A 24,794-nucleotide genomic window follows, 5' to 3' on the forward strand; every position below is an offset into this window, starting at 1 on the left:
TTTGGGCAAAGTGCGAGGAGGCCGAGCCCCGCGGGGCGCCCGGCACCGGGTCCGTGGGCGCCGGGGACGCGCAGCCGGGAGAGCCCGGGCCCAGGCGCTCCCCTCCGGGGCCGGACGAAGCTCGGGCTCCCCCCGACGCGGCCCGACCCCTCAGGCGGGCGGACAATCCCCCCGCGGGCCCCGCCGATGGCGACAGGGTCACGTGCCACGGGGCGGGGGGGCAGCGCCCGCGGGCTTCCGTGCACGTGACGGCGGCTTCCGCCCCCTCGGCCGAGGGCGCGCGCCCCCTCCCCCGCGGAAGTGACGTCGGCCGCTGGTCGGTGCGCAGTTGTTCGGTGCGGCCGGGCGCGGAGCAGCCGGAGTCGCCCGGCGGCCACTGCCCCCGCCCCTCCCCCCCCCTCCGCCCCGCGCAGCGCCCGCCCGCCCGGCCCCGCCCGCCGCCCCGCCCCGCCCGCCGCCTCCCGCACCCGCGTACAGGCGCGCACAGCCGCACACACGCACGCACGCACGCAGCGAGACAGCCAGCGACGGCCGGGCCGCCACCACGAAGCGCCGCAGCCCGGTGAGTGCGAGGTGCCGCGGGTGGCGCCGGCTTCCGGGGCCGCTCCTTCCCCCCGCCGCGCCGGCCCGTTATGTAAGGGAGCCCGGGCCCCGCGCCTCCGCCGCGGCCTGCGCCGCCGCCGGCCCCTCGGCAGGGCCGCGCCGCCCCGCCGCCCCCTCAGCCGCCCGGGCGAGTCCCTCGGCGTTGGCGCCACCCCGGGGGGGCGGTGCGGGGGCCGCGGGCAGCGCCGGGGCCGGGGCAGCTCCGCCAGGCGGGGCAGCCAGCGGCCCTCGGGGGCTCTCAGCGCCTCGTAACAGGTGCCTGGAGCGGCCTGGGGAGGGCGGCAGGTGACGGGCCGGCTGCGGGGGGAGCGGCGGCTCCGCAGCGGCGTGCGGGCCGGCCCGGGGCCCTGCTCTGCGGCGGGCGGGAGCTCGGTCACCCGTGCGGTGGGTTGCGTGCGGGCCACGGCCGTAGTGCCGCTTCGCTGGTGTAGGCTGGAGGTGCTGGGGATAACTTCCTAAAAACCGGGTACAGCGTCGGGAGGGCATCGGCCGGCTGGATTTTTAATTAAATAGCGTGGGTAAGCTGCGGCGCGTTGTACCTGCCCTGTTACCTTTGTGTCTGTCAGCTGGTGGAAGGAATAACATTTTAGTTGTCCATAGCTTATAGGAGCAGTTGTGAGACAAAAAGGCTCGGTGCGAACCGGCCTTTCAGTGCTTTTCTAGAACGTTTGGAGCCAAACCATAAACACCAGGCACATCGTGAAATCTGGGCTCCCAGAAACGTAAAAAGTTAGGTTTTTAGCTAAGGGGAGGTACACCGGTATGCAGTGCTCAGCATGAGAAGAGCTGGCCTTAATTGGTTCTTAAATGTTCAGTAGTAGTGTGCATGTTAATCTAATTTGACTAGACTTTCTGTCTGCTCTAATGTGATTTTACAGTAGGATATATAATTGTTAGTGTCATAAAACTTCCATGCTTGTATAACGCACGCTTCCCAGCCTGTATGTTTGGGGTAGTAATTACACGCTTTAGCTTTCAGGTTAAAAAGCAGGAGGAATTAAGAGGCTTTTGGAGATTCTTTCTCGATTTGGAGCTTGTAACAGTTTCATCTTGTTTCAAAAGTCAAGGTGGAATAAACTAAAAATGAACTTAATGAAAAAACGCTTTGCAGGGTAAGAATTTACAAAGAAGCAGAGCTTCAAGATTTAACTAAGAAGTTGTAAATGTGATTCCTTCACATTGTAAGGTTTTATTCTTCCAGTTTGATCCCCCTTCTCAGAGTTGATAAACTTCCCCTGAATTTGGCAATAGGCGAGCTTCTAAGATTTTTACGATGGAGAATTGAATATTTTGCTGTGCTGCAGGGAGAGGAGCTGACAACTTTTATCCCCTTGTGCAGTACCACCAACAGGAATCGTAGACTGAGAAATGCTGGGCCATTTGTTTAATTTTTTCCATAGATAGTGGGTGTTTGGAGAAGAAAGGTTTTGGTAATGTTCTGGAGTTTTAGCAAGAATAGAGTAACGCCACTAATGTACAAATGAAGTTGATTTACAAGCAGGGTCTTAGTATTACATTTTTGGTGTGGGTTTTCTTTTTGTGAATGACATAGAACTAATTATGTGGATTCTTTAATATATGATCACAGTGTCTCTACCCTTACTGATGCTGGGTACAAGTAGTGTTGGTGTTACTATATATGTGTATTTCAGCACCAAAAAAACCATAACAACAAACAGCAAGTAGAATAGGCTTAGAGATGAGAATTGTATTCATTAGAAAGGATTAAGAAGTCTAAACTGCTCTATTCCTTTGTAGTCTTAAAAAATTGCATACACATGAAATATAGAAGGGTGATTGCAGGCATCTCATTCTTTCTTTTTTATGAGAAGAACATCTTGTAACTGGAGCAGGGGAGGAAGACTTGCATGTGAATGATGTTTCCAGCTTTGTATTTTATTTTGCATGAACTTTGGGCAAAGTTATTAACTGTCCTTTTCCAGGCTGTGGTTCTGCAACCTCAGTCTGTACTGCCACTCTCCAGTCATGCTGCCTTACTTGCATTGGTACTGGTGCTATCTTAGCCATTTGGTGATGAGTCTCGGCTCTCTCAAGCTGGGACAAAGAAAATATAGCAACCCTCTGCTGAAAAAACTCCAGGAAAACACAGAATTCTGCCAACTGACTTAGCTGATCTAACTTACTTGAGGGGTCAGAGTGCAGTGCTGTCCCAGCACAGGGAGTGGGACCGCTTGCCAGAAGTGTGGCAGTTGTGTGTAAGCATTGATTCCAGCTGGCTTCAGTTGCAAACTCCCCCAAAACCCATGCCCTGTTCTGAACAGGGGCAATACTTGCTTCCTTGTAAAATTTGGTGACCTTTTTTGTGGATGAATGGAAGAAATGAAGCATGTGCTACCTGCAAATACCAATGCCGTGTGATATGTGTTGTCTTAGACTTTATGAAGTCTTGAATGCCTGCTGATAGGAGCCCCCTTTTCAAAAATAATCGTGACAAGAGGGCCTGTTGTTTGGCCTAGGATTTGCATCAAAGGGCCTATTTTGGTGGCTGAAGTTTTAATAGAATGTAATGCAACTAGGACTTTAACCGTTGTCAGTTATTTGAAGAGCTGAAGTGTCCTGAATTATTTCCTTGTTGCTTAGGAGAGGAAACTATATTTTTACATTACAAATTACCAGGCATATAGGAATTGTATTTTACTTTCATTAAGCTTCAACTGGAAATCAAAAGGGTAAAATGTAGAACATTACTAAGGTGGTAATTAAGGAATTGTATGTAAGTGGAAACTGGGTAGTTTGTACAGTTTCATAGCAAATGACATTCTGAAAATATTACAGGATGGACAGATGTTAAATACTGTAATGACTTAGTGTGAGTCTGCTTAAGTTCCAAGAACAAAAGCATTAGTGGACCGCAGTAGTGTGCTTTAGGCAAGGTACTTGGAGATTCTTCCCCAGCTCTTGTGATGGAATTGTCATCAAGTGGGCACAAAGTGGCATTCAGTAGATCTGGTTCTGATAGTGTTTCCACACACCTTTGAAAATAAATTTTAACAGATGTATTTCTTACTAAGGAATATGGAGTTTGATTTACAGTATTTGCATTGATATGTGGGTTTTTGCATGTATCTCTGTAAAATTATTTTTAAAAACAGAATTTCATAGAAACATGCTTGTTCTGAGTGCATCAGGAAAAGCTATGTGCAAAAGAGCATCCAATTTGGAGTGCTGGAGCTTCAGCGTTAGCAGTGGCTGGCCTTTGTGCTCAGCTTCCTGAAACATGGGTTGTCCTGGTATCTGTACCAAGGTGAGATTTAACAAGCTTGATCAAAACTTGAGTTTTATTGTTTGGCTTTGGCAAGAATGAAAGGTGAAGCATTTGCACTTCCCAAGCATGCTTGCATAGTCTTTAATCAGAGTATCTTTAATAAGGATGATTACCTTAATTTCAGCTGAAAGAATTAGTTGGCTGTAATTTATATACAGTTGACTGTGCAATTTATATACAGATGATGCACAGTAGACACTTATTTACATATACATTAACATGAGAATGCTTTGGAGGGGATGCCAACAAAAAGGTTGAAAGCCACGGTTCTTCGGGTTCGCTTCGTACTAGTTTCCCTAGCGTTTGATGTGGACTTTAAGTGTTACAGGGAAGTGGACTGCAAGTTTCCATATTTCAATATAACAGATGCCCTTCCAAGTAAAATTATTGTAAGAGTGGGATGATTGCAACCACTGCGTAATACTATATAATTATACTTCCACATGCTGGGTCCTTCAGAGAAGACCTGAAAATAGTTATTTTCAGTTAGAAGTGATCTGAAGTTTTGCCTGCATTATAAAAACTGTAAGCACTTATTGTAGGCTGGTGGATTTCTACTTGTATTTCAGTGGTGAAAGCTGTAGTGTGAAAGTGCATACCTGTTCAACCAAAGTTGAATTAGTATGTGTCTGTGTACACACTCCCAGTTTCGACATATGGATGCATTTGAAGTGGAAGTTGACATTGTTTCCAGTAAGAGGCAGCTGGCAGGCTCCCAGTGCCATAGGTGGTTTTTTTTCCCCTTACTGGAGTGGAATTCCTGTCTCTTGATCTGCACTTCCTTTGAGATTGTCTGATGAGTTATCTGACCTTTTCTATTCATCTTCTGTACCTTTTCAGCTTTGTATGTCTTCTGTTTGTCATCTCCCAGAATGTATGTCCTTGTGTTCTTCTGCAGTCACCGACTAGTAATACTTCTAATAGTTGGAGGGTGGTTTTATATTCTTTATATTTTACCCAGATATTCACAGAATGCTCTTACTGTTTTTTTTTTTCTTTCTTCTTGTTGCCATTCAGAATGGTGAGAGGGTTACAGGCTCTTCTTTCCTCCTAATTGCTGTAGGGACGGCAAGGAGCAGCAGAGTATGTGTAGGGGTATGGGGGTGTGGGAGAGTGCTGCTTCCATTTGAGTGGAAGGCTATATCCACCTCCCTTAAGACCCCCCACAACCTGGAAATGCTTGCTGAGACTGAAGTGAAGCTTGAACCTCTTACGGGTTTTGTAAGTTTAGAGACAAAATGTGACAAAATCAACACTGAAAGAGGAGCAGAGTTGCAAATGAGGAGGAAATGCAGGGAGATGCTAAGGCAACAGACTGGAAGTTTTCAAGTAAGTCCTTCTTTAGGAAGGAGGATACACAGAAGAAAGTACGGGGGAAAAGAACAGTCTTGCTACAGTGAGTGAAATGCTAGTCCTGCAAAATATGCCTGTTGGTTATGGCACAGCAGAGTTAATGCTACTAAAACTCTACGGGGCTTCAGTGGAAAATACTGCTTTATACTTGAAGACAGCTAGTTTGCTGTAGAACATTTCCAAAGAGATTTGTGTCAAACTGCTTTTTTTAAATGTTGGTCAGGTGATTAAAACATTGTTCTGGGGAACTTTCTTCATCCTAAGCAATGTAAATGGTAAGTTGTTTGTTTTTAACTCATTCTTGTCTTGATATGTAATCCAAGTATGAAAATGGAAAAAATAAAAGCAGTTCTAGTTAAGTTAGTGTTATTGATAAGTGTGTGTGGGGAAGTCCAAGAAACTGGTGAATCTTATTTGTCTTACACAGAGTTTGAGTGTTTTATGAAATCTGATGATACACTTTCTGACTTCTTAATTGTGCACAAATGGTTCTTCTGCTGTGTACTAGGCACTGCTAAAACTTGACATACAGCTGAATTTAGTGTTACTTCAAAAGCAAACTACTTATGCTTTATACAGTCACTTAACATAAGTTTATTGATGCAGCTATACTGATAAACTTAACTCCGGTTCCTGCCGTAATGTATTCTGTAGCTGAAGTAGCGCGTGATTAATGATGTCTCTTCTTGCTTCATAAACTTTATTTACAAAATTCTGTTAAACTGTTTAACACACTGTTCATTTAAAGAAAGGCAGCATCTCAAGCGGTGGAAGAGGAAGTGACTCAAGTATCAGATATTAACAGTTAATAGGAAAGTCTGGTTTCATGGTGTGCCCTCCTGTTCTGCTGTTGGAGGCTGTTGTCAGAAATGAGCAGCTGCAGGAAGAGAAGTGGTAGATCTGTAAATAAATGAAGAAAACAAGATAATTGAAAATAAAGGGGGGGGGGGGGGGGGGGGCGGCGTGTTTTCTAAAATACTAGAAAAGTAGTTGTGAATGGTACTGTGTAAGAGGCACATGGCAAGCTTGCTTGTGAGCTGTGATTCCTAGAAGTACATAGGTGTACTAGAAAAGCTTGAGAAGCATCCTCAGTGCAGTTTTATTTTCCTTGGTGTTTATATACAAGATGTTTTTTAAAACTGGGTATTTGGTTTTATTCCTGCCGGTGATGCTAGCTTGTAGGTGCCTTTCTGGTGTGCGAATACGTAATTCAGAAATGACTGGACCCAACTGTCGGCTTGTCATAGGCTCTGAAGAACTTGGCAGCAACTAAACAAATGTGAGCTAGTTGTCTAATACAGAAAGTCTTTTGCCACTTAGTTCTGCAATACTTGGGCTGTTGATGGTTGATGAATTTAGTGCTGGTAAAGGACTGGAATCCCAGGCTTGAAATGTGAGCAGTAGTAGACTGGCAGTATTTGCATCCCTTGGCTAGATGCTTCACGAAAGAACTGGGAAGAAACAAAGATTGATGAGATGGTAGATGCTAAGTGATTGAAAGATGACATGGGGGGGGAAGTCCAACACAGGTGGACTCCTGCAGTGGATTATAGATTTGCACACCATGGGGGAGCTCTTAGGGATGGAAATATTTTGAAAACATGCTCTGCAACAAGGAATGTTTTAATTCCTGACACATTCTCTAGGTGATTGAGACTTGTGATGCTTTGAAACTTATTTCTACAGCTGCTCTGTCTTGCTTTTAGCTACAGTTTTAGTGTTGATGAGCAGCGGAATTGCTGCTTTCTCCTCTGTTACTTTTTCTTCTGATTATACTTTTCCCCCATTTCCAGTTCAGTTGTTGAGATCTCAAGCTTTCCCTATGCTCAAGTAAATACTTTTTTCTTTTTCTTTTTTTCTTCTCCTGATTTAGTTACTGAAATCATGAATCCTGTGTATAGCCCTGGATCTTCTGGGGTTCCCTATGCAAATGCCAAAGGAATTGGTTATCCAGGTAAGTAACTTTTTTTTTTTTTTTAAATTAGTTTCAATTACATTGATCTGTATAATCAAGGAGAAATAGTCAATTATGAAGGTCTTCATGTATGGTAATCTGTTTGGGGATTTGGGTGGGTTTTTTTTAAAATGTAAAGAATGATGTTTTAAGAGTGGTGTTAGTTGTTCTGTTATATTTCTAACTCCAGTATCTCTTCCAAAGCAGCTTATTTTAGGAGCTCTAATAATTATGCCCTGAAGGAAGAGGAGTCAGTCTATTTCTGCTGCTAGTTGGCTGGCGCTGTTAACCTTTCTATCCTCTTAATTCTTCTTCATGCTATCTGTTTTATGACTGCCTGAAGCATGGCATGAAAGGTGGGACCAAGCAAATGGCCAAAAAATGTGTTTAAAAAAGAAATTAAATGCATTTCTTGCTTTTTCTGCTTCTCATTTGTCTTCAGGTTTTCCACCAGGGTTTTTTTTTCCCCCTCATCTCCTAATGTGTTTGCGAGCAGGCTTCATTTCTGGTGTCCCCATAATTCAAAAGTTGGATAAGGTAGTAGTTAGATTTGGATAGAACTTACCAGGGAGGCTGAAGAGAAGGGCTGTGTGCCTCTGTGAGGCACTTCAAGCAGTATGTCTTGCTGCACTTTCCCCCTCCCACCCTGATATCTCTGGGGTAAGGGAATTATTCCATCCAGGGAGAGGCCAAAGGGTCTTTCAGCTCAGATTTTATGTGTCATAAGCAATTACACTTTTGTAGCTTTTTACGCGGAGGCTGTTTTGTGATCTAGTTGATGTCTGTGTTGGGAACTAGAAATCATTCTGCGTTGCTACTGTTCATATTCTCTGTAGCTGTACTGTATTTTCCTACTAGTATTTACAGTTTAAAAATTCATTTATCAGCTTAGGTAGCGTACTGGAGTTCCTGTTTTCCTCTTCCACTTTTCTCTGTTTCTTTATTTAAAAACTGGTGCTTAAAAGAATTTTCTTTACTGTTGACTTGATAGTCTCAAAAACCTTTTACTTTTTATTTTTGCTTTTCAGGTACTTTTAATTTTTCCTCAAACCAGGGTATCTTTCTTGATTTCTACAGTATTTATAAGGGGAAAAGACAGACTGTGTTGCGAAGTTTTTAAGTCAATTGAGTGACTGAAATGGTGCAGTAATAAATTGTAAAGCTGATGCTATGTAACCATAAGGTCCTGCACTTTTTTCTTTTATTCTTTGTAACTGTCTGTAGTTATATGGACTATGGTAATTTTATAATAAGGTGAGCAGCAGTGGTTTACTAATCAATATAAGTTGCAGTGCAGTTATATTCATAATATTTGCTTTTTCAGGGCTTTCTTTTACATTAGATATGGATTGTTATGAATTATTTAAATATAACTGTATCTTTATCTCTAATCATTTTCTAAAAACAGATTTATGTTAAACTGTTTCATTTGCACTTATATCCATTTACACATTGCATTGAAGCGCTTGTTTATACTAAACTAAGTGGTACCTTAATTTACTTAGGAAGATGCACTATTGTAGATTGATGAACAGCAGTTTAAACAACATTACAACTTCTAATCTTTTATTCTGTTATACATATTAGAGTACATATACAGTACTTACATAATTCAGTATTTGCTAGTCTTCACTTGGTTGTAAATTAGTATAATTAAAATACATGGAATTGAAGTAGAATTGCTATAGAAGTGCCATAAATGTCATGCTACAAGTTGATCACCCAAAATTCTTCCTTAAAACAGTTAGTCTGTTTACACAACTGTAACCCTTATTAGTAAGGTCTTCAGATTTACACTGTTAGAGATTGTTTGCTGACCCACCTGGTTCAGGCTTAAAGGTCATGGCATAAACACAAAACACATTCTCTAAAATGAAAAGTAGATTTGTATTTTAGGATTTCGTAAAACTGTTGCATTACAAAGTCTCCCTTCTTTGCCTCTCCTAGTTCAAAAGCTACAGATTCTCCATTCAGAGTCACTGAATTCACATGGGTTGCATGGTGATAGAAAGTAATGAACATATCGCTAGGTGGGCTGTATTATTTAAAGGCACTGTTTCTAAAGCTGTTGCATACTTAATAGCTGTTTATATTATACTACGCCCATTTGAGGTTGTTGGAGGGGTTTACAGTAGCAAGGGTGCCATAGCTGAATAATCTCACATAGATGAAAGTTCTGTGTAGAAGTTAAAACTGCTGCTTCTTGTAGTTGTTTTTCATAAATGACTTGTTTCCTGAGCAGCTCAGGGTGCTCTACTGTGGAGTTAAACCTGTGAAGAAACAAAAGAGGACTGAAAATGTATACAATATATAATGTCGCACATGTGCAGTCACTTTGAGTAAGGTGTAAAGCTTCGCTAAAGTTTTTCACTAGCAGCTTGTGAATTTGAAAACTTAAGAGCTATATATACTCTGAAAAGTTTTGTATTGGATATGTTGTTTTTACCTTTTGATTTTTAAGCGTAATGCTTTTCTTAGTCTTACCCATGCTGACCACCTAATAGCAGTGGCAAGTATGTCACTTGGTATGTTTACAGAGTAGTTTAAAAACTAGGTTAGCATATACAGTCCTGAGCTAAGGAATTTTTATTGTTAGGAGTAATGGCTAAAGTCTCTGGGATTTATAGCAAAATAGAAATCCTTCAAATCTGAATAGCAGTTTAAAACTTAGCAACTTTAAGCCTGACAATGAATATACAAATCGTAATTCCCCTTTTTCTGGAGAATTGGAATCTTTATATGTTGATAACAAAATGTGGTAGTAACTGTGTCTTTCTAAATACAGACATTACTTGTTTTTACAGTTTGGAAAAATGTAAAGAAGTTCCTGGGAAAATTAACAACTATGATTAATACAGATATTTCACTTACTACAATCTAAACAAACTTTGTATCTTTCAAGTAACTAGCTTTTTTTAATACTGTTTTATGCCTTATGTTGGAGACCAATATATCGTGATGTTAGTTCAGCCACAGTGGTTCTTGTATTCTGGTGTAGAAGTGTTTACCTACCCGTTTGTCGATTCCCTCAGTTGAACCACTTGTTACTGTTAACTGTCATAGTACGTGCCTGGAACTGGTGAGCTTGTCTGATGCCTGAGTGCAGTTAACAAATCTGTGTCAAATGCAACAAATGTTTTGGACTACTCAGTGTTGCTTTGTACTCTTTGCTTGGGGTATCTCTGATCTGAAGAGTCAGTCACTGACTTTCAGGGATCTGTTTCTGTGAAAAAGTCCCTTTTGTTCAGATAAATATTTTATGTATATCAGGTCTTGTTCACCAACAGTTTAGTCAGTGTCAGAACAAGTCAGGGGCGAGAGGGGGGAGTTGAATAGTTGCGCAAAACTTTGTTGCCCCACTGGCTGAAGTGTTACTTAACCAACTTTTGGGATTTGCTGAAACAGGGATGTAAGGGAGAAGGGCACTTGTCACTACTTAAGCTGTTCCCTTCATCTGGCTTTCAGCTTCAGGTGGCTTGGGAGAATTGAAGCCCAGTGTTTTAGTTGAGGAGGTGTGATTGGAGGCTGCTTGTTAGCTTATCTCAATCAAAAGATGTGCAGTGAGAATCTTTGAGAGTAAAGTCTGATTAGACTGTTCAGTCGGTCTAGAAAATAACTTTGACATATTCTTTTTTCTAGCTGGCTTCCCAATGGGCTATGCAGCGGCTGCTCCTGCCTATTCCCCTAATATGTATCCTGGAGCAAATCCTACCTTCCAGACAGGTACGTGTAATAGGTGTGTCAAAGCAGTAACCTGAATTTTGGAAGTTGTTAGAACCAAGAAAGAAGAAAAGCTGTAGAGGCTTACAAATAACACTTACACTGTGGGATAAGTTTTACATTACTTTGAATATGACTCATAAGGAATCATCTGATAAATTAAAATGAGTATAATCTTGTCTTCAGTCATACTGCTTTCACCTACAGAGAAAGGAGAATCTGAGTTTTTAGCTGTTGTTTCTATATTTCAGGCTTGAGGATTTGCATCACGTTTCCCTTCACTGCTTCCTTCGTGAATCCGCTTGCTTTGCATCCTACTGGTTGTTTTCAGATTCATGTTTTTCTCAGTTGTCTTCAAAATTATTCTTTTTCATCCTTTCCTTAAATTGTATCTTACCAAGTTCAGTTTGCTGCCTTCTTTCTGCCCTTAAAATTGTCTTGCACAAACTAATTGTCTGGAAAGCCTGGTTGCTGGGTGAAAGCGGTTTGCCCGTAGTAGATACTGGAGGAGGGTTCTCACTTGCATGTGAGAAAGGGACTGTCATGTGCTTAGGAAAAGGGACATGGTGAAATAGGCACGAGAAATGGAAGCACTCACCTAAGTTGTTTTCATGTAGGTCTGCTTCCACAAATAAAAGATTATTTTTGTATGGTAATGCTTGAAACCAAACAGAAACTCATAGCATTTGATTTCTACTTAAACCAGGAACATACACCTGATAGAATAGTACTCTCCCTGTGGTTATTTTGTATGTCTAGGAATTCCTTACATTGCTTTGTTAATGTAGATTTGGGCTGTCTTCAGGAACTTTCACTTGCATGTATTATGTCAGCATTTCAGAGATACATGTGGCACATAACCAAATTTGTCCCAAATGCCTGTGTGTAACTTGTGGAGATAGGAAAAGATGCTGATTGAAATTGGGAAGCTTAGGTTGTGAAAGTCTGCTTGCAGTATTGAAGTTCAATGTTTGCAATGTATGGCGTGTCATTAACTACCAGGAGACTCTTAAAAGGGCGTGGCAGCAATTACTGAGGCGAGAGAGTGTAAGTCATCTAAAATGTTTGCCTTCAGAACCTATTAAAAGTGTGTAGCTTTCCTTGGAACTGTGGTGTATTCTAGTTGTACGGCCCGTGTGTCTGTTCGGTTTGCTGCTTAGAGGCATAGCAAGCACAGAGCTGATTTTGGCTTGTCTTTGGTCTTGAATTCTAGGTAGGGAAATGGATGGATATTATAAAGTTCCAGTAATTAAAAAAGAAAAAAAATATATCTGTCCTTTGATAGGGTATTGCCTCTGTGCAGGAATCCTATCTAGGGGCACCAGCTTGCATTTGCACTGGGTTGCTTAAGAACTTTTCGAGAGGGATGTTCAAGGGAGAGTAGTTCCCATCAGGGTTGTAAGTCTTAGCATGGGAATCCAAACCCTATGTGGGATCTGATTATTGGCTTGTATTACTAATAAGCCTTCAGTTTCACGGGTGAGATTTGCCTTAGTGATGTCTCTGCCTTCTGTGCTTCAGTGTACGTATCGTCGGGATTCCTGCAGCTGTGGTGAGGAGTAGCTGTAGTTTTTAATCTAAGGATCAGATAACTGAAAGGTATTTTTGGTTTTATTACTGGTTGCAATTTGTGAATGCTGTTGCAGGAAGATGAACATAAGTTGCATGTAATCAATTTGCCAGATCATGAGACTGTTGTTTTTACCCAGTTGATTGCATTTTCTCCTTCATGTCCGTTAACGTAATAAAAGGTTATGGTTTCTAGGGAAGAATGTTGACTTGTTTGACTTAATCTCATTGTAAAATCAGTTTGCATTGATTAATCTTGGAATATATTTCACACTATATAACAAGGTTAGAGTAATATATTTTTCACTTTTCTGTTAAAAAGGAATAAAGATATATAGAAGTCATGTACCGTCTTGGAATGTCCTTGATTCTTTTTAAAGCTAGTACAACTAGTCTCTATTGCTGTTGAATAGAAAATAAACTTCTGTTTCAGAACTAAGAATAGCTTCAAGCTTTAGCTACTGTTTAAGCTATGAACAAAAGTTCAAAATGCCCAGATCTTCTAATTCAGGCAGATAACTTGACGTACTTCATCCTACCAACTGGGATGTTTTTTTAACTTTTCTGATGTAACTGCTTGTTTGTAGAATCAAAGCTTTTGTAAATTCACATCACACAGCAGTATTTGAATGTGCCATGCCACTGCTGTTCAGGAAGGGTACCTTCTGGTACCTACAAGTATTTTTCTTAAATTTCTGTGTTTTTCAGTAACAACGTGGTTTACTTTAAGGTCTTTGCTCCCTGTAAGGGAGGAGAAATTTAAATGGGAAAGCAGAATACTTCTTGTACAGATGTACCACTTTGCAAGGATGAAATTTAAATTACTGTGCAGCCCTATCAGTGGGGTTTTAGAATGAGAGGGCTTGCTGAGGGCATAGTTGTAGTTCAGTAGTGGTGCTTCATGTTCAGCATTTTGTAGTGGAGTTCTTCAATGCAAATAGCTCCTTGTACTAGAAGTAGAAGTTATTCCTCACCATGCTCTATTAGTCAAATACTTAGGAGTTCTAAAAACTAGTTCAGAGTAAGTGCTGTGGTAGCTTTCTTTAGTGTCTAAAGGCGATAAATTCTATTTGGAAAAAAAAAAACCCAAACACCCACATACATCCCCAAAAAAACCCATGGGAAGCCTATTTCTTCGTTAACATAACAATTTTCTGTTTGAAGGGTGGAATGAAATTGGAAAGAAACTCGGACTTCTGCAAAAAGAATGAAGGTCATCTGTCATCATGCCGTCTGCACAGACTGATCTTTCACAACACAAATGCCAGTGTTCTCTCTGCTATATGGCTTCAGATCTGTTCTCTGTATTGAAGTCAGCACATTCTAGACAGATTTTAAAGTCAACCTAATCTCTGTTCTGATAGTATCATTTTTTGCTATGATTACCAATTGTGTTTTTCTTCCTTGTGCTGCCCTAGTACTCATTTGTACGATTCCAACTAAACAGAAAATGTGTCTGTGGATGTTTGTCTCAGTGTGGCCTTCATGAGACCAAAGATCTCTTGGGTGTAGCACAGGCTTGATGTTTTCTCCAGAATAGATCATGAATGTCATTACTGGTGGGTGCTGCTGCAAAGGTATTGGTATTGCCACTCTGGCCATTAAGCCATAATATAATCTTGAGAGTATGGCATGCAGCAGCAGTGGTGCTCTTCATAGATCTCCTCCATGCCTCATCAAGCCCTTGTTCTGTTATCCTGAGACCTTGTCCAGCGAGGGCTGGAGAAATTGCAGAACTGTCTTCAGGCAGGGTCTGAGCCAGCAGTTGCTACTTGTCTCTGTAAAATTGAACAGTTCCCAACATTTACAAGGCAGTCTGATTTGGGGGACCTTGCAACAGGAATGCAAAATTCTTTCTGATGGCACCTGAAGTCTTACTGTAATTTATAAAAATAATTCTTAAGTCATTGTTAAAAGGGTATATCTATGTGTGTAATACACAAAAAGATTTAAAGATATTGAAGTGCCTTCAAAGTCTTAATTTGTGGCTGCAGTGATCTCTACAGTGCTTGTGTTAAAAAGGCCTATGGCGTTTTGTATTTATTTCAGTCAGTTCAGAAAATGCCTGAAAACAAATATGAATAAATGTAAGTTGAAGTAGAGGTTGCAAATTGTGAGTCTGTGTTCTCTGAAAATCCATCTGGAGCTCTTTACATGATTCTGACTTTTGAAATTGTTGTTCTTGTGCTGTATCATCATTGGTAGAAGGTAACTGCAGGTTAATTAACCGTTACCGTTTTGCCAGTACAACTTGGGGTGCACTGAGAATCGGGCCAATATTAACAAGTGCCAAATCCTGCTATGTAGGAGCTGCCTAATATGCTGAATCCAAGTATTTAACGACATTACTATGAAAATCCAAACCCACTTTTTTTATTCCTTATCCATAGATTTAAAAAGAAAATTGTGCAAATAATATCTTTAACTTTTCATGCTTACTTGACACAGTCAACTATTACTTTCAAACTTTTCTCAGTATTGTGTAAATGATAGAACTTGTGCTTGGATATTGAGACTAGCCTACTAAGTACTCTGATGAAGATTAAGGAATTTGGAAATCGGTACACCTGACTTTAGAAAGCAGTGTACTGACACTTGTTTTTCATGTTTTTAATGCAGATTTACCTTTGTTTCAGGTTACACACCAGGCACCCCATATAAAGTATCTTGTTCACCCACTAGTGGAGCAGTGCCGCCGTACTCTTCATCACCGAATCCCTATCAGACTGCTGTGTACCCAGTTCGAAGTGCCTATCCACAGCAGAATCCATATGCACAGGTAAATGGACCAAACAAAAAAAACTGGATAGTTTTTTTACTTTGTAGTATCTGCTTGAACTCTTTAACTTCACATCACTTACTTTTTTGTGGATGGAGAGAATATTTAGTTGTCTACAGTAAGAATTTTTGGTAGTGATTTACAGACACTGCGTGTGTTAACTCTCGCCTGACAGTTACTCAGCACTTAACTGGTAATGTGTTCAGGCTTTGAAGAGACACTACATTCGGTAGTTTTAAAAATGTGTGCTGGATGCTGTAAACCATATTCTGATTTCATTTTGTCAAAAATTGTCATAAACTTGTGTGGGGTTTTTTGATATTTTTTTTAATATATTTTTTTTTAGGAAGTCTCAGTTGTGATTCAGGGAGTTAGTCTCATACTAGGCAAACTGCTGAAAATTATTAGAAAGGATAAAATGAAGACAGTTCAGTAAATATGATATTTTGGGGAAAGTTATCGCTCTTTCTTTCATGGAGGAAACTTGCCTTGCATGTACACGGTAGTTGAAGGGAATTAAAAGCATGTAACAATGTTTATCTAGTCTGCTTAGTGTACTTGGATTTGTGAAAAACCTTTGGTTCTTTAACTAAAAGCAGCTGAATAAAAAGTTGTGAAAGAATAATCCATGACAGAACTTCTCTCAATGTAAGAAAAGATAGGAAAGGAAGGGGAGCGAGTGAAGGATGAGCCGTTGTTTCTGAAGGTAGTCAGCACTGGAGTTCTGCAAAGGTAGCTGCTTTGAATGTTATCCTAAATGTGTTTAAAAGGGGCTAAACGTTAAAAAGTTTACCAGGGAAATAATTGAAATGAATGTTTTTGCATCTGCTCTGTAAATACATTGGATCTTTAGAAAAGTTATGTTGTCATTCATGAATGTATCATAAAATAAAATCATTAGGCTTCCCCAACAGATACACTGTAATTACTTAATTTACTTTTGTCTCCAACAGCAAGGCACTTACTACACGCAGCCTTTATATGCAGCACCACCCCACGTAATCCACCACACCACGGTTGTGCAGCCGAACGGCATGCCAGCAACCATGTATCCTGCTCCGATTCCGCCGCCAAGAGGAAATGGTGTGACGATGGGGATGGTGGCTGGGACTACTATGGCAATGTCAGCAGGTACGTGAACCCTTGTGTTTTCTGATGAAGCTCTCCTTTCAGTGTGGGACAACACAGCTGCATTGCAAAAATGTGATGCCAGAAGTGTACTTGGCAGTTCAGAATGGGTCCAGCTAGATCAGGTTCCATACTTATTTGGTGATATTTTGATTATACCCGAGGATGGAGATACCACACCCTCTTTTCTGATGTTAGTATTACAGTAAAATAGTTCACCATATCTGTATGGGATGTCATTTCCTCTTGCATCCTTTGCTTGTCATCTCACCCAGAGTCTGACTTCCTCTTCTCAATACATTTCTCTATGCCTGGTTGAAAACAGCAACCTCTTCAGGCTGAGGGAGATGCAGTGTTCTCAGCCCACCCCTCTATCACTGACCTTCTTTGTATGTTGAGATAAAACATTTTATGTGTTTACACTACCCGCAGGTCTTCTGCGTCATAGACAATGGTTAGGGATGTCTGCTTCCTAATGCCACCCTCCTTTAGTGGCAGTGTTTTAGAGAAAATGTTGTTTAACCAATAATCTAGAGTCATCTGTGAGCATTTACTGAGGGGGTGTCATGCTTTGTTACTCAGTGGGTGTTAACTTGTGAAGAAATGTCCACATTCACTCAAAGGATGCTCAGTTCAGTAATAACCAAGAGCCATGAGCTGCTCATCTTCAGATTCTGTTTTTTATCTTGTGAAATTTATGATTTAGTTTAAGGAATCTCAAAACTAGATAATTTGTGTGTCAAACTGAGCTGGTTGGAGATTTGCATGTGGGCAAGCTTATGCCAGGTGTTTGTTACTTTTTCTGCAAAGTGCGGTAGAGTAATGCTGTTAAGATCCTGCCTTCTCAGCCTGTTTGTTTCTGAAGCCCCTTAGTCTGTAATACAAACAAGAACTAATTTATTCTGATTTATCAGTCAAGCTATCTGTACCATCACGTATTCTTAGGGCATGTTAAGCCTGCTGTGGGAAAAGTTTTGCAGTGAGTAATGCTTATGTTGCAGGCTTTCTGCTAGAGCTATTTTTGAGTAATGAGTGTCTTTGGGTGCATTGGACTAAACATTAAAATGGTCCCCTTGCATAAATGTTTGAAGAAAGATTGGGGCTGGAGTGCAAAATTATACTGGTAGTTTTAAATTGGAAGATGAACAAGCTGTGATGGTTTTTATAATTAACTTTTTTTTTTTCCCTCTGTAGTAGAATTTGTCCTTACTGAAAAAAATGTTCTCTTCATCCTAGGTACTTTGTTGACAACTCATTCCCCAACTCCAGTAGCCCCTCATCCAGTTACTATGCCCACATACCGGGCTCCAGGAACACCAACCTATAGTTATGTGCCCCCACAGTGGTGATCATCCTGGCAGTCAGTGTAAGTTACTGATTTAAATTAAAATCAGTTAATATTTCTTATAAATGACAGCATTGGAGGTTCTTACTGGGGAGATTTTTCAGAAGGTAAGTAGTCTGTGGTACTTCTACAATATTCTAATTGAGTAAGAAGACACAAAAATTAATTGCTTCTGTAATAGCTGTTAAAGAGAGAAGCCTAGTGGGACTTCTTTAGTGGTCTGTATCTTCAGAAACCATGAATCATTTTCATGGTTCATGATAGCTGAATATGAAAGAAAGAGCCTCAACTTTGCCTTATTAAAATACATCTGGGACTAAATGTTTTCAGGATTTTTGATTCATTGGTAATTGCTGAATTCAGCAGTAGCATGAATCCTGAATGAAGCAATGTGTGTAACTTTAGTCTTACTTTTGATTGGCTAAATATTAGGCAAGGTAGGTGTTTTGCCTTGCTCTGAGGGTGAATTTTTCTCACAAGGTGCTGAAACAAATACACAACCTTGAGTTAATTTCATATATTCACTTTGTTTCATGTAAATATCAATCAGTTCATACCTCATGCAGTCAGCAAGGAAAAAATCACTTCTAGCGTGGACCAAAATTTAGATCATGGGTTTCAAGAAAAGGAGTTTAATTTTGAAATCTGCTGTAGGGTGGGATGGATTTTGGGGGCGTAATTTGTGTCAAACTGACACGAAGCCTAATATTTTTGGGATCCTCAATTCTATTTCTGATTTTTTTAGCATAAATTGAGAACTGTTTCATTTGCAATAAGGACTTTTTGAGACCAACTTGAACTAGAAATTTTCACTTTTAGTCTGTTTAGTTTATGACAAAGTTAACTTTCTCTGGATTTCTGTTTCAGCTGTTAAGAGTCCAGAGTTCTATGATGACAGGTGACTATTCCCTTTGAGTTAGTAATGCAACAGCCATTTCTCATTTTGCTGTGATGCCACATATCAGTCTGCAGATCTGAAATGTTTCACATACTATGTGATACTATACTATGTATTTCATCCAAGAGCATCCTATTACATGAGCGTAAAAAGTGAGTTTTGCTGTGGCTAAACTCATGACTGCTGATAATGACATTTAGCATAAAATACCTTTTTAATATTGCAGCTTCTACTTTGCCATTGCTAGTAGTTTTGTCCTAAGCTGGAATTGACATGGCAGAAGAAAATGAATGTAGTAAACTCTTAACCTAGAAGCCTATAGGACTGGATAAGTGCTAGGGTAGCATTACATAGTGGTTAACATCTGTTGTGTGTGCATATCGATGTGGTGCGTGCAACGTTAGAATGTTCTGCCACATTTGGATAGTATTTCACGTAATTGAGAAAATTTCCTGCTTTTTCCTCCCCCTTTTAATGTAGGTTTGAAGATGGGAGATATGCAATCAAGAAAATGAGGTTTAAAAGTTGGTGCTGAAGCCCTCATGCCTCCAACCAGGACTTTTCTTCTGAATGCTTTCAACACTTGGCTAAACACTACTAATTCCTGATCACTGAAGATTTTCCAGTGCTGCATATCTTACATCTTGGAACTCCAGCAGTTAGTCTTAAAGCAAATCCTGTTTTGTGGACTGTCTTGCAATTTTTTAGCTAATTATAATGATAAAAAGGGAGTATAAATTTATTCTGATCCATATCTAGTTGAATGCATGTTAAAACACAAAAACAAAGCTTGCTCAATCTACCTGCAGTGACTGATGCAAAAACCATCATATGCAAATCCAAAGGAACCGAAAAGTATTTTACAACTTGTATCACTAATGCACTGTTGTAATGTATGCAGGGTCTTAAAAGGTAGAATCATGAAAGTGAGTTTCTTTATAGAATACCATAATATACATTAGATAAGTGCTTCAGCCTTTTTCAGGTTGATGGAGTTGCCAGTTCAAAAGGGGCATATTTTTATTTAAGTGATGTATTCTTTTCAAATTCAACTATTAATTTGGAGTGACTGGAAAACGAGTCAGACAAGCTGTAGAAATCCCGCACACGATTAGTTTACTTCATGCCTTTTCATTTTCATTATATGGATTCAGTGTTATACAGACCTTCTTAAGGATCAGAATGAAATGACAAAGGTAATGCTGTGTGTGCCAGTAAGTAGAGCAAACTTCCTTGAGGCAAAACTGGCTCTTGGGAATAGTAGGAGGTGACATCACCTGCGTAATGAATTGCGTGTCCTGGGGAGATAACTATCCAGTACTATCTTTCATATGATGCAAGATGTGTCAAAGTGAGACTGCCACACAGACTTGATAGAAAAACACTTTCTTTTCGTTCTCAGTTCAGGAAATCCGTGCTGTTTTTCCTAAAGAATGTTGTAGTCAGTTGAAAATGTATGTGCAATTGATCCAGCTTGCTTTCCTGAAACTTAAGAAATGCTAGGGCTTTAAACAACAAACAGGAGTTCAGCTGCATGTTATTCTGAGGAAAGCTTGTGTGCCTGATGAGTATGTTAAAGGGGAACAAATCATTTTAACACAATTTCCTTATTAGCTACTTGCAGTATGGGCTATGGATATGCTGTAATAGGACTGCCAGGATACAGAGGTTTCAAATACCTGTTGGGTTTTTTTTCCTGAAAATATTTGTAATTGAAGTAGGAGCCATTTGTTGGTTACAGCATATTGATGTTTTCGTAGTATTTTCTTTTTTTACATCCTAAATTGCACTTGGAAGCACGTAAATTAAGACTTGACTGCAGATTAGCATTTCATTGCAATGAGTCATTTCTGATATTCTTTCTTGCAACTTCAATTTTTAAAAAGTACCTCAAAGCAAATGCTGTGGAGATAAAGGGCTAGCCTTCGAACCCATTTGTATACCAAAATTGTTATGGGGAGATTTTAAATTTTTAAATTTGAATATTGCACATGAAAATCAAGGTTTTTCTTGAACCTGCTTGATTTACAGTTCCGGAAAGATGCGAATTTTTTTTGATACATTCTGTCTGCAATAAATTATGCAGTAAATGGTTATAAAATGTTGTTCCCTTTTAAGCGTTTACACAGAGGTATATCAGGCTGTATTGTTCTTGTAGGTTAACTTCCATTCAGAAGTAGATTTTTTTTTTTTTTGAAATTGTATATGTAGTTACGCTTTGTTTTGGGGTGTTCTGCTCCTATATGGGTTTGGCAGCTACTTCAGGGTATCATCAGTGCTGATTTAATGCTGCCATTACAGTACTCTGTCCTGGCAGGAGGCTTCTGTACCTTCATAACTTGTTGGTGGTTAGAGCCTTCAGTAACTTTATTTTTTACAGTAAGCACTCTCCATATTTTGTACTTCTTTTTTTTGTTTAATAAAGTTTAGGTTGATTTTGCATGAATCGCTGTCAGTGGATGGCCCCCTTATTTCTAATGCCTTGAATATAACTATGTTTTTGGAATAAGTACTTTTAAATCTTACTCATGAGCACTTAACTGCAGCTTAGGGATTTCCATATGTTTTTCTATGGAGCAGAAAATTACCCCAGGCAAACTTATTTGAACTTGTACTGCTTTGTTGCAAGTCTGTTGAACAATTCCATTTGTGTGGTAATTTGCAGTTTTGATTAGTCAGGTGTGCCAGAGAGTACAGTGAACATTAGTACAGGCCATTTGTCCATTTTAGCTAGTAGAGTTTGACATTTTGTCGTCTTAGCGTGGTTTTAACAGAGCTGAGGTTGAAACAGTGCTCTACTGGGGAGAAGCTATAAAAAACAAGCTCAAAGCTTTGCTGTCTCCTGTCTCATCACCCAATAAACTAAAGCTTGGAAAATCATAGGAGAGAACTTTCATGAATGCTGCAATAGATAAATAGTTAAGGAATGAATATGACTTCCTATAGATTTGCTCTGACTTCAGATTCCTGAATGTCATCTTGGAATTGGTCTCTGTATAATATTCCGTAACATTTAGGCAGTCTCACTTACTTGAGCACTTTTTTTTCTGAGTTGCATTATGGGATTCATCCACAAGGGGAGAACTGTACCTTTGTCCAAAGGTACTGCGCCTTCCAGTTTTGATCGATTATAATCTGCTGGGAGGGTGGAGCGTGTCTCCATTAGTTGATATGGAAAGTAACCAAAAGCACAGTGCAGGGGGACGGGGGGAATATGTGTATATATAACTATCTTAATGGTATTTTGTTGCAAATAGTAGAAAGCATGGATATAAAACTGCGGCGGGGGAAACTGTACATCGTTAAATAGGCGTTTACACAGTGAGGGTCTTAATGAAACATTCTCTCCTGCTTTTTATATAACATTCCCTATTTAGAATTCCTTTATAAATAAATACGCAGTATGTGTTTGCACTAGAGCTCCTCAGCAGGTGAAAAGAGCTAGTGCAGTAGAGACATTTCAGATCAAGCTTCTCTTTAAAAAAAAAAAAATACAAAAAAACAAAACTTTTATGGCAGCTTTATATGATTAAGAAGAAAAAAGTACTACTTTAAACCTGGAACTGAAAATAACTGTTGCAGCAATAACAAAGAGAAGTCCAAGGAAGATTTTTTTTTTAATTCAAATTTCAGGTGTTGAGTTTAGATAAAGTATTTTTTAAAAACTGAGGTATTCCCTATGTCAGTAACAACTGATGAAAATGTCTTTTAAATGTAGCAGCAGCAAAAAAAAAAAAAGGCTAATAATTGGCTCTAAAAACGTGTAGCCCTAGTCAGTGGTGTGGTGGTTATTAACGAAACACTAGGAAGGGAAATGGAGAACCTACTACTAGATCTTGCTTATGCTTGTAACCATCTGATGGAAGTTTCTAGGAGAACGTGCAGGAATGCTACTCAAGAAAGCTTTTTGTGTGTACTATGCAAGTTAAATGCTTAGATGCAGTGGTAGATGAAAAAAATCTTTTATTTTAGTTGAAGTCCTTCCTTATATTGCTTCATCCACTGAAAAAAACCCCAAACCACCACCACCCTTAAGTACCACCATGTCTTAGTGTTGTTTGAGAATAGTTCATGGTACAGAGTTGTATACCAGGGTACTCAGCATTGGCTGCTCTTCACATGGAGCATTCTGGCTTCACTGCTACTTGGGTAGTAAGGCCACTTCAAGGTATCTGAGCAAGAGATGGTCAGAATTGACTTGGAATCGCTCCCCAGTGCTTAAGCACAGTATTATACACTGTTCATTTGAGTTTAGAACATACTTTTGCTTGAATAGGTAAGCGCAGCAATCTGATACCACCACTTAACTCTAGGCTTAAACTCATACCAGAGCATAGCAAATACCGTGTATGTGAAACCTCCCATCTTAGGAGCACGAACAGTAGTGAAGCTTCAGCTGGAACTTGCGGGAGAGAGGAGAGGTGCTGCGGTTGTTGGTTGTTGGACGGCAGGTATGTGCAGTTTCCCAGGACGCGGCGTGTGCGGTAGCGGGTAGGACACGGAGGGGCTCAGTCACCAGTGGCAGGGGTGTCCCTGGCCGACCCGAGCGTGTGCGCGGGGCTGAGAGCAATCCAGTCATCCTCACCTCCGGGTGTTTGTGGGCACCTGTTCAAGAGATGTAAAGATTTAAGCTCATTCAGATTGTTCTTGTTAATAAGTATCAGCTTTCTATTCCTGTGTTTTACCAACTCTAAGCTTCCTGCAGAGACCCTGGGACTGGATGAGGTAGAATGGCGGGGAGCAGGAACAACTGCAGCAAAGGTAGGAGAGTCTTGTGCACCGGGTCTCACCAGGAATCCGGTTCCTCTGAGGTCCCGGCAGTAGCGGGGGCTCTCGGCGGGCTGCGTGTGCCTCTGCGGGGGCGCTGGGAGGACACGCAGTGTTTTGTAGGCAGAGAGAGGGAAGAGGAGCAGTGCTTATCTGGGGACAAGGAAACCTTTTCTTGTGTGGGTTGAATATAACACTGAAACATCGGAATTCCACAGGTAGTACGGGTCCATTTGTGGTGTTAAAAAATACTCTATAAACAATTTATGGGCTCTGAAGTTTCAACATCAAGAAAGCGAACGTGACTTTTCTAAACTGTTGTGACTTTTGGGCACTTAGCAGGCAAACTGGGAAAGCTTTTTTAGCTGGCTGCTGTACAGACTTGTTTTAAGTAGAATGGATTTGTTAGTGGGTTTTTTTTATTGTAATGCTATTATTGGCTGCCCTCCTGTCTAAGATTTGAAAAAGTGAGTGCATGCAGTGGAAGTACAAGAGGCCCCAGTAATAGTTCTCCATGTTTGTTATGAAGTAGACACAGGTTTCCTTTTTATGACTTTTTTTAAAACTGTCTTACGAACAGTTGTATTGGTACTTTTTTTTAATTTTAGGTCAATGTTGTCTTCCAGAATAAGTTTTAAGGCATCACTCACTCCTGCATTGAACTATCGCATCAACACAAAGAGTGGAGATTCCATTCTGAGCCAGTTCAATTGTGAAAAATTCATACTTTTTTATTTTTTATGCAATTCAATGAGTAGATGAGCTCAGACTTAAATTCTTAAAAGCACGTTTATTGTAACAAGAATTGTTATGTATTAATACTTCAGTTTTCAATAAAGATTGACTTGTGTTGCTTATTGTGTTTTTTTTCCTACTGTGCTTGGTGAGATCCTTTCAGAAGACATTCTGTTGCTGAATAGCAGTGTGGTATGTTTGAACTCTTTAATGATGTCTGCTGATTGATTGAAGGAAAACATTTACGTTAAGTGACTTTTCTCAGTAAGGTTTCTTAATGGCTAACAACACACAGTAGTAACGGCTTCCCAGTGGGGGGAGTAAGTTGCGCTGCGGAGAAGGTGGTAAAGGTGTGCAGCCCTGCCTCTTTCCCTCTTGAGGCTTTTCCTGGCATTTAAGTTTGTTATTACTTTATTTCATAGCTTAAAACAAAGAAAATGGAACAGATGCAAAATTTCATGACGCTTTAGTATTTACTTGATACCAAATGAATGTGGTTTCAGAGGTGACAAGCCTTGAGCAGAAAGCTGTTATAAATCAGTGGATTTATAACTGAAGGAAAAGAATTGAGTAGGTGTGAAGTGTAGGTAATTACCCGATTTCTTTAGAGTGTGGGTGGCTGAAATGACACAAATGTTAAAATGGAAGTGTGTATAT

At 40.3% G+C, this 24,794-nt stretch overlaps 1 protein-coding gene across 3 annotated transcripts; it reads left to right on the plus strand.

The window, feature by feature from the left end:
* The first annotated feature begins 345 nt into the window (after window positions 1-345).
* On the plus strand, window positions 346-24,259 carry FAM168B (family with sequence similarity 168 member B). 3 transcript variants are annotated; one of them, XM_040613920.1, is made up of 7 exons: window positions 346-562; window positions 7,116-7,196; window positions 10,836-10,919; window positions 15,122-15,264; window positions 16,218-16,395; window positions 17,629-17,758; window positions 19,116-24,259. In XM_040613920.1, the coding sequence occupies exons 2-6, from the start codon at window positions 7,127-7,129 to the stop codon at window positions 17,739-17,741; spliced, it is 588 nt and encodes a 195-aa protein (XP_040469854.1). In that variant the 5' UTR covers window positions 346-562; window positions 7,116-7,126; the 3' UTR covers window positions 17,742-17,758; window positions 19,116-24,259. The 3 variants fall into 3 exon arrangements, with proteins under 3 accessions (XP_040469854.1, XP_040469855.1, XP_040469853.1); XM_040613921.1 differs by lacking the exon at window positions 346-562 and adding an exon at window positions 1,004-1,121; XM_040613919.1 differs by lacking the exon at window positions 346-562 and adding an exon at window positions 4,515-4,616.
* Window positions 24,260-24,794: the final 535 nt, after the last annotated feature.

The sequence above is a fragment of the Falco naumanni genome, chromosome 13, assembly GCF_017639655.2.
Source record: "Falco naumanni isolate bFalNau1 chromosome 13, bFalNau1.pat, whole genome shotgun sequence".
In the NCBI taxonomy this organism is placed as follows: domain Eukaryota; kingdom Metazoa; phylum Chordata; class Aves; order Falconiformes; family Falconidae; genus Falco; species Falco naumanni.

Excerpts from the sequence above, each read along its gene's own strand:
- FAM168B (XM_040613919.1), top strand. The coding sequence starts at position 4,550 with ATGCATTTGAAGTGGAAGTTGACATTGTTTCCAGTAAGAGGCAGCTGG. Across the intron at positions 7,197-10,835 it reads CAAAGGAATTGGTTATCCAG|CTGGCTTCCCAATGGGCTAT; the intron begins GTAAGTAACTTT and ends TCTTTTTTCTAG. Across the intron at positions 15,265-16,217 it reads AGCAGAATCCATATGCACAG|CAAGGCACTTACTACACGCA; the intron begins GTAAATGGACCA and ends TGTCTCCAACAG.